Here is a 14,873-nt window from a genome sequence, read left to right as displayed (position 1 = left end):
TTATTCTGTTCATATTTTGCACTTCAACACTAAGGAAAGGGTGTTCATTGTATGCGTCGTCCCAGATTGCTGTGTCTTGTATTGGTACGTTTTTAATTCTGTTGTACTTGCCCACTGGGAGGTGGGATATGCACATTCTGGAATTCAGTTAATTTGAGCAATTCTACATTTATTACAGTGAGGAAAGTAAGTATTTGAACACCCTGCGATTTCGCAAGTTCTCCCACTTAGAAATCATGGAGGGGTCTGAAATTTTCATTTTAGGTGCATATCCACTGAGACATAATCTTAAAAAAAAAAAAATCTGGAAATCACTGTGATTTAAAAAAAAAAAAAAAAAAAATTGTACGTTACTGCTGCAAATAAGTATTTGAACACCTGTGAAAATCAATGTTAATATTTTGTACAGTAGCCTTTGTTTGCAATTACAGAGGTCAAATGTTTCCTGTAGTTTTTCACCAGGTTTGCACACACTGCAGCAGGGATTTTGGTTCACTCCTCCATACAGAGCTTCTCCAAATCTTTCAGGTTTGGAGTTTCAGCTCCCTCCAAAGATTTTCTATTGAGTTCAGGTCTGGAGACTGGCCAGATCCCTCCAGGACCTTGAAATGCTTCTTACGGAGCCCCTCCTTAGTTACCCTGGCTGTGTGTTTGGGGTCATTGTCATGCTGGAAGACCCAGCCATGACCCATCTTCAATGCTCTTACTGAGGGAAGGAGGTTGTTTGCCAAAATCTCGCAATACATGACTCCATCCATCCTCCCTTCAATACGGTGCAGTCATCCTGTCCCCTTTGCAGAAGAGCACCCCCAGAGTATGATGTTTCCACCCCCATACTTCACGGTTGGGATGGTTTTCTTGGGGTTGTTCTCATCCTCTAAACATGGTAAGTGGAGTTGATTCCAAAAAGCTTATTCTGGTCTCATCTGACATGACCTTCTCCCATGCCTCCTCTGGATCATCCAGGTGTTCACTGGTGAACTTCAAATGGGCCTGGACATGTGCTGGCTTGAGCAGGGGAACCTTGCTGCCCTGCAGGATTTTAAACCATGACAGCATCATGTTACTAAAGTAATCTTTGTGACTGGCCCCAGCTCTCTTCAGGTCATTGACTAGGTCCTCCTTTGTAGTTCTGAGCTTTCTCAGAATCATCCTTACCCCACAAAGTGAGATCTTGCTTGGAATCCCAGACCGAGGGAGATTGTCATCTTGTTTCTTCCACTTTCTAATAAATAATCATAACAGTTGTCTTCTACCAAGCTGCTTGCTGTGGTGTCCTGTAGTCCATCCCAGCCTTGTGCAGGTCTACAGTTTTGTCCCTGGTATCCTTAGACAGGTCTCTGGTCTTGGCTATGGTGGACAGGTTGGAGTGTGATTGTGTGAACAGTGTCTTTTATACAGGTAACAAGTTCAAATAGGTGCGATTAATACAGGTAAAGAGTGCAGAATAAGAGGGCTTCTTAACAATTAACAGGTCTGTGTGAGACAGAATTCTTGCTTGTTGGTAGGGGATCAAATACTTATTTGCGGCAGTAACATACAAATAAATTATTAAAAAAAATCATACATTGATTTGTTTTTTTTAAAGATTATCTCACAGTGGATATACACCTAAGATGAAAATTTCAGACCCCTCCATGATTTCTAAGTGGGAGAACTTGCAAAATCGCAGGGTGTTTAAATACTTATTTTCCTCACTGTATATTACAAACAGTTAACCACCAAAATCACTTTCTCAAACTAGGTAAAACCATGACTAGGTTCAGGTGTGTCTGTCAGTTATACGGTCGCAAATTGAGTTTTGGTAAAACCCAATTTGTGACCGTATAACCGGCATGAATGTCCACAAATCATCAGACACAAGGGGTTTATTCCCATTCGAATCCAATTCCATCATTTACACGGCTTATTTTTCTGTTGGTAATTTGGTAGACGAGGCTTTCCGTCGAGGCACTGTCTCTCCAACAGCAGTCAGGGCGCCGAGTAATCCGTCAAACGTCAAAATCCATCACATCTCGGTCCTGACCTCAGTCTTCCTGTTACTGCTCCTCTCCCTGAGTGAGGAGTTACAGTCTGATGGCCTGAGGGGCAAATGAGTTTTTCAGTCTGTTGATCCTGCTGAATTGACTGGAGCTTTGGCCACCCTTACGGAAAAAAATCTATAGGTAATTATATAGGCATGACCTATAGGTTGCTATAGGCTAGGCTATAGAATTTCCATGGACAAGCCTATAGAGAAACCTATAAGTGCCTATAGGCAATTGGGATGTTTCACCTGTAGGCCCTCAATAGGCGGTCCTATAGGATAGCTATAAAAGCCCACAGGCCAACCCATAGGATGTCTATAAGATTCTATAGGCCGGCCTATAGAATTTGTCAGAACCTGTAGGAGCTTATAGGCCAACCTACAGGATCTCTATAACAATCCATAGCCAACCTATAGCATTTCTACCAGAATCTATAGGCCAACCTATAGGATCTCTATAGGAACCTACAAGTCATAATGCCATAAAATATACAAAGGATAATGGGAACAATTAAACATTTAAATATAACATTTATTTCACAAATACACAAACGATACACAAAAAGTGACAATTTAACTTTTTCTTGGATGAAATATTGAACATTAACTTTAGGGCAAGCCTTTAATCAGCGGTATCACACTTCAGCAAGCGTTTACCTTCGGTGTTCAAGAGGTGAGTGATAGCTGTTTTGACTGGTTGAACATCAGAAGAATGGGTCTGTTCTTTGATATAATCTGCATATGTAAAATAAATGAATAAAAATCTGTAATTTGTGGATGCAGCATACAGATAAAAGCAAAACCAACCAGCATAGGGTTTAACAGCAATTAAAAGTTATTCAAAAATAATTTTCCAAGAAATATTAGTTAAAAATTATAGCACCAGTTCCGAAAGCTGGGGAAAAACATTACCATATTTCCTCTATTAGAAGCGCATGGGCTTACGTAAATAACGGGTGTTTTTATGGTCAAAATGAGCAATATTTTAATATTTCTGTATCGAAAGAATTTAATTTTTGGTCTAGGTGCGCCTCTAATAGAGTAAATATATGTAAGGCATTGCATTAATGTTATTGTTATGCCAGTTAACAATTATGAACTCTACACCAGGCAGCTTCTTTTTGGCTCTCACATCTTTAAAAGCGTTGCTTTTCTTTCCAGTGAGGGAAGATGATTGTAGCACTTCTGGTGTGAGAATCATCCACAGCAGGGTGTTTGTGTATTCTTTAACATTTGTGGGGTTTTTTGCATTTAGTGACCTCTTTTGCCAAACTGTTATGGCCACCAGTGGCCACAAAGTTACCTGAAATTAAGACACTAGGTTAGGCACAAAATAAAGCTTGAGATGATGTACAACAGTAAAAAGTTTCCTACAACAAACAGTATACAAAGCATTGTCCAGAATAAGAAAAACATCCTTTTTTCACCATGGAGGCTTGATGTGCACAAATGGAAGAAAAATATTATTGCCTGGTTTAATTTTGAATATTCCATTATTATTTTGTCTTTTTTTTTCCTCTTATTAACTGACCAAAATGAAAGATAACTCAATGGCAGTGACTTTTTTTTTGTTGTTTTTTTTAATCTGGTACGCGTTACCAGTAAATTGCACCAAGTAAATAATTTGGCTTTTTGCACAGAACATGATTTTTGTTCACAACTGACCCCGCCCCTCCCCCCCCCCCCCCCCCCCCCCATAAGAAAGCAAATATACTTGTATGTGTGCACACATTTATCCTTATGCTAAAGAAAAAACAGGATTCCAGTATATGTGGAGGTGCCACTTTAAATTTGACACAATGTACAATTATTGTCAGTTTTTTTTTTTTCTCATCACTGGCACACATAAACGCAACAAGGGAGTTAAGTCCAGCTGTAAATAAATGCAGATTGTTCAATAATTATACAAAGTCAAAATGATTGACACTATTGCCACTGGGTGTTTTGAGTTAAAAAGGGCAATGGGGTGCTCACCAATGCAATATGCATGCTCTTGTCCATTACTTCATCATCTTCACTCTGTAACAGAATAATAATCATGATTAATTTAACCCTACTGAAATTAAAAAAAGAGTTGCGATGATAAATAAAGCAAGCAAAGAACAATAAGAATTGTAGATGTAGCTTACCTCAGGACTCAAAATACATTCTTCTTGTGAAGCCCCTGGGGTCTGTACATGTGTGGTAAAAAGAACAGTTTAATATGATGTGTATGTAAAGCACGGCAGTAAATGTACTTTATCGCTATATACTATTATACCATTTCTTGGAAACAATCATAATGTTACTTTATACATACCTTCTCTTTCATTTCCTTTTATATAGCTCTTGCCAGCTCTTCATCATTGTTCTTTGAAACCACTTTCTTTTGCTTCTTAATCTACAGAGACAAAATTATATTCTGAGTCATACATGCAGCATTAACAAAGTGAAATACACATGTGACAAGGACATACACAGACACTATCATAGTGCATTCATGAAGAAAACGGTGTCTGGTTGACCCGTTCCACTGCCGACCCACGCTGGACGACCCGCTCCACTCACAAAGCGGAGCGGGTCATCCTAGATATTTATTCTTATTTACCAGATACCATTCACTTGTTTTTCATTCTTATTCATCAGATAACTTAATGTCACCCCCCTAGCAAAATTCGCTGTTTTCTTATATATACACAAACGTGGTTAACAAATTATATACAAACGTCATCTGCAGCACACAATGTCATGTTCACTCAGTCATGTCAGTAAGTGTTATTCCTTCTACATTTCTGTCATTAAATAAGTGATTCTTTCAACTGAGAAGTAAAGCAGGCCGTCTTGAGACAGTGGAGCGGGTCGGTCAGCGCGGGTCGGCAGTGGAGCAGGCCGTCTAGAAAGCAAGAAAACAATCCCTAAACTGCCATTAAGAGAGCAATGTTACTGGAGGGCATACGCTGTCAAAATCACCATCAAATTCCAGAAGAAGTATTTCTTTGACAAAAACTGCACAAATGCTGTGAACTTATTTTCAGTTTCCCAATCGAGATAATGGTGAAATTTGCAGGACATGAAAGCATGTAAATTTAAATGCCATGTTGATAAATTGCCTCAAATAGGCACAAGTATTGTTTGTTTTGTGTCACATAATGATGTCACATTGATGATTCAAGAAGCAAATATAGAAAACGGTACCTGCAACAGTGGAAGGTCATCTTCTGAGGACGAGTCAAACCTTGAGTTTTTCACTCTCACCCTTTTCTGGTTTGGTGACTGCAAACATACATTTGTGTTCTTTGCATACTTATTTGCAGTGTGGCGCAAGCTTGGAAGATCATCTGAAATAGAAGGTACATGAATGTTAATTCTTTAAGGTATTAGGATCTGAAATTGAATTATTTTCACCACATTTATTATTTTGCATGTTTAGAATCTAAATATATACTTCTGTGAAAACGTAACTAACATACTGAGTTGAAAATGTCAAATTCTTTTTTTTCAGACCAATTTGCATACTTAATAAGCAATGTGTTGAACTTGAACACACACACACACACATACACACATATATATAAATATTTATTTATTCTCGTTCCTGAAGCCAAGCCCGGCTGCTCGGTGTCATTGCGGAAACACTGTGAAAGAGCAGCGTCTGTGCTCGGCTGGGGGGGCGGATGAACCGAACCACTTTGCAGAGTTGAACGGCGGCGGTGTGGCGTGTCACTTTTATCCCAAGCTGATTTTTTCCTACTCATGAGCCCACGCATGCACTCGGAACTCCATTCTCAGAATCCTCGGATGAATCAGTGGACAGCCGTAGGAAAAGTAGAAGACAGTCGACAAAACTGCAACCAAACATGCAGGCAGTGGGAAAGCTCTCTGCCTGTTTTCCACCCAAAGTTTTGAACACACACAAAACTTTCTGGTGAATTTGGCTAACATCAACGGACAAGGAACTAATTTTGCTGTACCAAGTTTCCTTTTGGCAAAATAATTTGAAGTTTATAGGTTTTCACTGGGCAGCACAGTGGCTTAGTGGTTAGCACTGTTGCCTCATAGCAAGAAGGTCATGGGATCAATTCCCACCTGTGACCTTTCTGTGTGGAATTTGCATGTTCTCCCCGTGTTGAAGGTCTGCGGGTCATAGAGCTTTCTCTTGTTGTGCCCCTGTTCTGTGGAATGATCTCACTGCATCAATAAAACAGTCAAATTCTGTAGAGACTTTCAAGTCCAGACTTAAGACACATTTATTTTCCCTTTTGTATGGCTAGCATACTGGCATAGTATGTTTCTATGCTTTTTACTCTTAATTTATTAGGAAACGGAGCGTGCCGTGGCCTCAACTTTATCTAAATTCTAGATCTTTTAGTGAAGCTAAGGCTAGTGGCCGGCGATCACCTTAGTATTTCTTCTGTTAGTTTTGTTGCTTAATGCTGACAAATTACACTGTATTTGTTGTCTTCCTGATGCTTGATTCTGCTTTTTTTTTTTTCTTCTTTCTTTCTTTCTTTCCTTTTCTCTCTGAGGTGTGGCTCCATCCAGAGATGGGTGTGATATCTGTTCCGGAAACTGTCTTTTGCACCGGCAACATTTTCTGTATGTTCATTTTGTGAATTGTTCTGTAATTTGTAGCATGGCCCAAGCAGAGGGTCACCCCGTTGAGTCTGGCCTGCTTGAAGTTTCTTCTTTAGGGGGAGTTTTTCCTTACTACTGTTGTTCTGGGGGTTGGTAAGGTTAGACCTTACTTGTGTGAAGCGCCTTGAAGCAACCTTGTGATTTGGCGCTATATAAATGGAAAATAAATTGAAAATTGTGTTTTCGTGGCTTTACTCCGGGTGCTCCGGCTTCCTCCCACATCCAAAGACATGCAGGTTAGGTGGATTGGAAACGTTAAATTGTGTGCAGGTGTGAATATGTTTATACGTGGCCCTGCGATAGACTGGTGTTCTGTCCAGGATGTACCTTGCCTCTCACCCCAAGACTGCTGGGATAGGCTCCAGCTCCCCGTGACCCTTAACTCGAGTAAGCAGTTGAAGATGAGTGAGTGAGATTGAGCATTTGAAATAAAATGTAAAGTAAAATAAATGAAATTGTTTAATAGCCATTATTGTAAAAAGAGTAGTTTATTACTTAACACTGTAAGAAATGCTTTGTTGCATGTGTACCCGTCACAGACTCTGTGTGTGTGTGTGTGTATATATATATATATATATATATATATATATATATATATATATATATATATATGAGATTTTTTTTTTTTGTTTTTTCGCTTTTCCGTCCTCCAAGGTCTTTGTGGTGAGTGAATTAAATTACAGGACTGTTGTTGCACTTCAAAACATTCCCCAGGTGGCGGTAAAGTGCCGTTGAGATAACTTGCCAACCGCAAATAGCACTGACGAAGAAATACAACAGCCAACAAGCTAAGAGTTGGTTATAATTTTTTTTAATCAGTGACAGTTCAAACAATACGAAAAGGCTGTTAATCTCATGTTTAAAAAATATTGATTTAACTAAACCTATATGTAATGCGGGGCTTTTGTTTGTAAACAAATTAACGTTGAAGTTATAGTTTAGCATGACCAGTCCCCGTTAGCTTCAGTAGACAAGTTAAAAAGGACAGCAATTTTATTATTTTTTTTTAAATGTCTGTGTGTAAAAAGTTGCTTGACTTTGTCAAGCGCAGAAGCTTATGGGCACATGTTGGGAGAAATGTCACAACGTGGTCGCCTGTTGGAGCTGCGTTCAATTCCAAACTTCACAGGAAACTGGACCTCTTTGATAAGAATGTGGTTTGTATCTGCCTGCAGTCTCTCTGACAGAACTGATAATGTGTCAGTAAGTTGCTTCAGGTCGTGGTAAAATATCTGCTTAGCCGCGTGTGTCACCTGTGGTTGCAGGGGTTGTTTGGAGTGCCAGAGCTGAGTTGTCCTACAGGTTTCCAGGTGGCAACGAACGCAGCTCTGAAGAGCACTGAGCTCCTGGTGGAGAAGGTCTGCTCCTGTCCCCCAGGGGTCCAGACTGTGGACACCTTTGACCAGCTCTCTAATGGTTTGTGCAAAGTGGCTGATCTGGTAGGTTGAACATCCAAAAGGTTGCACACACATCTTTACTTAAAGGGGAACATTACACAGTGAGAAATGCAATACTTTCCTATAAGAAACATACCAAAGAGCTGATATTCCACACTTTTTACACTAGTCCCACAAGTACATACCTTTATCGGACATTTGAACTTTGCGCCCCCGGGCTACCATCTTTGTAGAATATCCTGGTTCTTCCCACTCAGCGCTGACTTCATTGACGAAAGACTACATACGCACGAAAATTTGCAAGAGCACTGAATCTGCACCAAAGAATGTTGTTCGGGTGCCAAGTTTCTGTCTCAACATCTTTGTCATCCCAGGCTTGAATCCAGTCGTCCATGCTCCTGGCTAGAATCGATTCCAGATCTACCCGAGGAGACTCGTTTATAGCGGCTGCAGTGGCACCCCCCTCCCCACTTTCTTCGATCTGCTCATTCCTGTTTGTGGCGGCTGACGCGCTTCCCCGCTGCCTTCTGCCTGGTTATTCTTTGTCCTCTTCTTCTTTCTCTTCTTCTTGTCAGACCACTTTGGCTGGTGGCTGTATGCTACGATGTCCCGAGGATTTGGACGGTCCTCTGTCTCAAACTCGGCTTCAATAGATTCCAGTGTTTTCCACCCAATCACAGACTGGACCAGTTTGATTTGTAACCACACGGGCCTGTGCGCTGCAAGAAGACTACAAAAAGATCAACCTCAGCAAGTAGGTAGCTGCTAATGGACACTGAAGACAACTCCACCAGAAAGTCTGCGGTGTCGAAGAAAGGCATACTGAAATGGTGCCTCAAACAAGAGAGATAACCCTCTGCCCCGTGACCTTTCCCACTGCCTTATTTGGTCATGCCAGCTCATGTACAGTCTTTCGTCAATGACGTCAATGACGTCAGCGCCAAGCGGGAAGTACCTGGATATTCTACAAAGATGGCGGCCCAGGGAACGCTTGGGAGAGCATGAAGTTCACATGTCTGATAAAGGTATGGGCTTGTGGGACTAGTGCAGGGGTGGCCAAGTTCGGTCCTCGAGAGCCACATTCCTGACACTCTTAGTTGTCTCCCTGCTCCAACACACCTGAATCCAATGAAAGTCTCATTAAAAGTCTGCTAACGAGTCTGAATGTAAAAGATCAATGTTTCCTTAAGTAAAAATTACAGTGGCCCACACAGGTCAACACGAATGGAAAAGATCAATGTTTTCATAAGTGAACATTACAGTGGCCCACACAGGTCAACACGAATGGAAAAGACAACATGAATGGAAAACATCAGTTTTCATGAGTAAAAATTACAGTGGCCCACATAGGTCAACATGACTGTAAAAGACACAACATGAATGTAAAGATCAGTGTTTTCATAAGTGGAAATTACAGTGGCCCACATAGGTCAACACGAATGTAAAAGACACAATTTGAATGGAAAAAACCACAGCATGAATACACATTAAGCCATAATGGAAGCGAGCAGCAGTCCATTTTATGTGTATTAATGGATCAGGTTTCCAGAGGACTGTTATTGCTGGCAGGTAGGTGGCCTGTTTCTTTTCTGTGTAGTTTGCAAATCTGAACAATTCCTGAATGGGACTTGGGCCTTATTGGAATTGCACTGGTAAGGTTAGACCTTTCCCATGTGAAGCGCCTTGAGGCAGCGCTGTTGTGACTTGGTGCTATATAAATACATTTATTTGAATTGTACTACTATGCAAAAGTCCCAGAATTGGGAATATTGTTCAAATTTCCAAATGTTTTAGGTGTGTACCTTATACCTCGACATTTATTGTAATCCTAAACCAAACTGAGCAACATTTAAAATGAAATAATTTGCAAAGTTGCTAGGCAGTGGAGACTCATGCAAACCCCGGAAACAGTTCTAATAGAAATGGCAATCAGATTCAGGAGTTAAAGATAAATAAATTTCCCATCTCATCCAGGTTCACAAAATGCCCCTAAAGGAAATTGTTGAGTATTGAATTTCCATATCAAATTGACCTTAATTGTTGACATGACAAAGTCATGTCAAGAGGAGGAGTTGTTAGATATATCAGTATACTGGACCAATATTATAGATAGACCACTACTAACTTCCTTTGTGGTGTAATTTGAATTTGTGTTATAGCTTTTGCATTCACGTTGACAAGTCTGGGCCACTGTAGAAATTGTCATAGAAATTGATGTAATTAATCCTGACAGAACGAGACTGGCGCTATTATTTGGCTTTAATTTTTTTTTTAGGGCAACTTAAATTGTACAACCTGACCATTCTTTGGCTATTTTGACAAACTGATATTACAGGGCACATATGAAAATGCTGTTTTTGTCAGGGTGAGTCTGGGAGCATGCATTGGTGCTGTGTCACCACATTTACAGTATCACACTACAGTACTGCCTTTGGTATTGGATGGCAACAGCAGTGGGCACAGCTAACCAAAAAGTTAGCTTCGATAACAGCTAATCAGCTAACTGAAAAGTTATCTTTTATAAAGCTAAACCGATAAACCACCCAAAAATTTATTGGACGCTACAGCTAACCGACAACCGTTAATGTTCAAAATTTCAATCAATCAATTTTATTTATATAGCGCCAAATCACAATAAACAGTTGCCCCAAGGCGCTTTATATTGTAAGGCAAGGCCATACAATAATTACGTAAAAACCCCAATGGTTAAAACGACCCCCTGTGAGCAAGCACTTGGCGACAGTGGGAAGGAAAAACTCCCTTTTAACAGGAAGAAACCTCCAGCAGAACCAGGCTCAGGGACACCACATTTAACACATTTAAATTTAACACCACAATCACAAACCCAAACAATGAATCACGACTTCTGTCTTTGTGTGCTCTGCCCTCTGCTGGAAACTCCTGTTTACTAAGTATTTTGCAGCAGTGAAGCAGTTGAGAGGCGTAAAGCTCAACTCTACCACAGCAAAAGGAGTCTGACCACCAGGTTGTCAAAAACAACAAAAAAATCATTATTCCTTAACCACATACAGCAATTCCATTGTGAGGCAGAGGTCTTGGAAAATAAGGCAGTTTTGACTTATGGTTTTGATTTATAAATCAAATTAATCTGGATAGAATAACTACCTTAATGACAATTCTGTCATTTGTACAAAGTTAAAATATAACACACATCATTTAATTTTAAATAATGCACGAATTCTGAAGTTTTGTAACAAACACACACAGATGCCAAAGGGATTATGGGTAAAATGAGCCTCCGCTAGCACTAATTGGTTGACTTTCATTCTATGTAAACACAAACATATTAATGTGACGTGTGTGATGGTTTACATATAAATGTGCTTTTGTAAAATATGCCATTTTTTTCATATGTAAAAAACAAAAAGCCATTTGCAAAAGTCAAGTTGTGATTAGAAAACAGTCTGATATTACCAGGGTCAAAATGCATAGAACACACTGCCATCTACTGGCGCCCAGACCCTAACCCATAATCCTTTGCACGCCAGAGAATTGCTGCAGTTTAAACAGCAACGAGAGAAAACACATGACAACAACTGTAAATTAACATTATACAACCAGAATGTACATTTTTATTTCTTTTCATCAACTGCAGCAAGAGGCTGCAGCAACTCTCTGGCATGGAAAGGATTATGAGATAACTCAATACTTGGGGCGAATACTGCCATGAACACTACTGGCCAGGAGATGGCAGTAGAGATCTTGAAAACTTGCTAAAACAAATATTCTAAATCCATGTCTGCTACGTTTAATCTGCATGGAATTTAATAAAAGCAAACCGAATTTCAGACATTTTACATATATATTACTCTGGAACAAAGAGGACAGACAGTGTTGTAAAGGACAAACATGACATTGTAGAGCAAGCAGGAAGCAATTGCAGCTCACAGTGATTCCAATTGAAAATAAAGGAGAGGCAACCTGAGCTGCTTCTGGCATTTTTATATAAAACAAACACAATAACAATGTCTATAAACCCAGAGAATATATTCACAAGAGTTTTAGGCACAATATACAAAGGTTTAATACTGTTGTCCGTGTGGTAGTGCAGCTGATAACAGAATATTTACAGAGTAATCATGCAAATGGTGATACAAGCACCAGATTTGGCAAAAGTACACCTTAGATATAATATTACTCTTTTGAAAAACCAACGGACCACTTGAATTTTCAATAGGCAGCCACGTAGCGGTCAATTGAAGAATTACATAGGGGTCAAAATATAAAAATTCTTCAGTCATATTGAAAATTATACCACATTATTATACCACAAGATGAGGTCCAAAAACTGGTCGAGTGGAGTGCAGCCAACAACTTGGCACTAAACATCACAAAGACTAAGGAACTCATCTTGGACTTCCGTCGAAAGAAAACTGCCCCTGCCCCACTGTACATCAGTGGCGAATGGGTGGAGCGAGTGGAGTCCTTCAAATTCCTAGGGGTTCACATCTCTGCTGACCTCTCCTGGTCAGTCAACACCGCAGCACTGGTCAAGAAGGCCCAGCAGCGACTACACTTCTTGAGAGTGCTTAGGAAAGAGCAATTAAGCACACCCCTGCTGGTGACCTTCTATCACTCCATTATAGAGAGCCTGCTGACCTACGCAGTGTCAGTGTGGCACTCCAGCTGCACTGAAGCTGACAGGAAGAGACTGCAGAGGGTAGCAAACACTGCCCAAAAAAATCATTGGCTGTCCTCTGCCCCCCATTTCCACCATCTACACCTCCCGTTGTCTTAGTAGGGCCAAGAACATTCTCAAGGACAATACACACCCCAGCTTTCACCTCTTCAACCTGTTGCCCTCTGGCAGGCGCTACAGGTCCATACAGGCCAGGACAAATAGACTCAGAGACAGTTTCTTCCTCAAAACCATCACCATGTTGAACAATAATCTGCACTAAAAACGGACTATATTAGGTACTGACTCGCACCATATCTATCTCATTTGTAGCACAGGACTTTTGCACATTTTTCAGTTGTTCCATTGTTTACATCGCCTATAGTTGTCATACAGTTTTACATTTCCTTTTGCACTCTCTTAATTGCTACACTGTTTACACTGTCCACATGTTACACAATTTTACATTTCAGCAAAGGACTTCACGTGTTTCCTTATGTGATATTGTTGTTTATTCATGTTATATTGTCTGGTATTGCACTGCATGCACTTTTTAAGGATCTCGTTGTACTATGCAGACTGTGTTTGTTGTGTATAATTACAATAAAGGCTTTCTATTCTATTATTTGTGTGATTGTAAACATTCCAAAAAGGTATAGTTTGGACTATCTGTGACTGAATTCTATAGAGTTATGGGGTAAAAACAACAAGAATGGTGACAAAGTTCAGTTTGTACAGGGGTCAAAAGTTAGTTGCTCCAATTTTGTTCAAAGGTGATGCAAATTATTGGTTGAGTTAATAGGGTTTCAAAAAGGAATTGTTTGCACCATGTATCATGCTTCGTTGTCACGTCATAGAATTCAATGGACGTCAACATTATTTGACCTTTTACTTTAGAGACCAAGCATTCAGCACAGTCAAAACTATTCCATTTATTAATCCAAGTAGCTCAATCAACAATTTGCACCATTTTTTGCTAAAATTGGAGCAACTTTAACTTTTAATCCCTGTACAAACTGAAATTGACCTTTGTCACCATTCTTATGGTTTTTACCCCATAACTCCATAGCAGTCAGTCATAGATATTCCAAACTATACCTTTTTGGAATCTTTATGATCAGACAAATAATGTGGTATAGTTTTCAATATGATTAGAGAATTTTTATATTTTAACCCCTGTATAATTCTTCAATTGACCCTTACGTAGCCGCCTATTGAAAATTCAAGTCGCCTGTCGGTTTTTTCAAAAGAGCAAGGTGTAAGGAGAATTTGTGCTCGATTTGGTGCTTGTATCATCATGTGAAGTATTGTTTCAGTTATTTGCTGCACTAGGAGCCTGATCAGAGCATGTCAAATGCATTTCTCCTGTCGTGAACTTTTACGGTACCCATAATGCTCTGCGGATACACCATGTCCACACTAAAACCTTTAAAATTAGTGCAATGCTTTAAAACTAAAACATATAATTGATATTTTCACTTTATAAAACTTCAGATGTGACCTTACTTTAAATAACTTGTCTGAAATTAGTTTGGTTAAAATTTTAACCTTAAGTTAAAAAACTGTATGCGTCTGGATGACTTGGGTGATATTACTGGCTATTTAGTAGGGTGTCTAGAGAAATTATTTTTTTCTGCTCTCATTTTGTTTCTTTTCTGTGACCAGTTCTCCTCTGAGTGCAGAGGATAGAACTGTACGCCTACAACAAAACATTTAAGAGGTAGGCTCTAAAATCTTTGATATCAGACTTCAAAAATGTTTATTAACTGTTAAAACTTTATTCACTAAGCCTGCAGTAATATGTTAGCGGTCTAAAAATTATCCGACCAAAATTTATCGGAAGATAATTGGTCCGCTGATGGTTTTCAAAGTTATCTGAAAAGCTAATCCGATAATGAAAACATTAGCTTCGATAATTAGCAGAACTGTGCCCACCACTGGCTATGAAAACCGCTAATCTGCTAACTGAGAAGTTAACTTTTGTAACGCTAAACCACTAAAAAATTTAATGGAGTTACAGCTAATCGCTAACCGCTATCTTTTTTGTATTGACTCGGTACACTGTCGGCTATTGAGAAGCCAGTTTCGCGTTTAAGCACTGCCGAGGCTTCTCAGTAAATTCAAAGACGATCATGAACCCAAAACAAACAACGAGCCAGAGCTTTTCTCTTTAGGCATCCAGCCTGCTGCTGCCAAA

At 39.7% G+C, this 14,873-nt stretch overlaps 1 protein-coding gene across 2 annotated transcripts in view; it reads left to right on the top strand.

The window, feature by feature from the left end:
* Positions 1 to 7,650: 7,650 nt before the first annotated feature.
* The window catches only part of LOC117508329 (mitochondrial intermediate peptidase-like), a 131,715-nt gene continuing 124,492 nt past the window's right edge, over positions 7,651 to 14,873 (top strand). For both annotated transcript variants that reach the window (XR_004560054.1, XM_034168066.1), the window contains exons 1-2: positions 7,651 to 7,797; positions 7,906 to 8,079. Coding sequence is in view for 1 of the 2 variants with exons in the window: in XM_034168066.1 (XP_034023957.1) it covers positions 7,651 to 7,797; positions 7,906 to 8,079 (321 nt within the window). In the remaining variant the exon portion in view is untranslated. The remainder of the gene's footprint in view (positions 7,798 to 7,905; positions 8,080 to 14,873) is intronic.

The sequence above is a fragment of the Thalassophryne amazonica genome, chromosome 4 (assembly GCF_902500255.1).
Source record: "Thalassophryne amazonica chromosome 4, fThaAma1.1, whole genome shotgun sequence".
In the NCBI taxonomy this organism is placed as follows: Eukaryota; Metazoa; Chordata; class Actinopteri; order Batrachoidiformes; family Batrachoididae; genus Thalassophryne; species Thalassophryne amazonica.
Note: the sequence above shows the minus strand (reverse complement) of the source record. Positions and strands in the feature narration are given on the sequence as shown.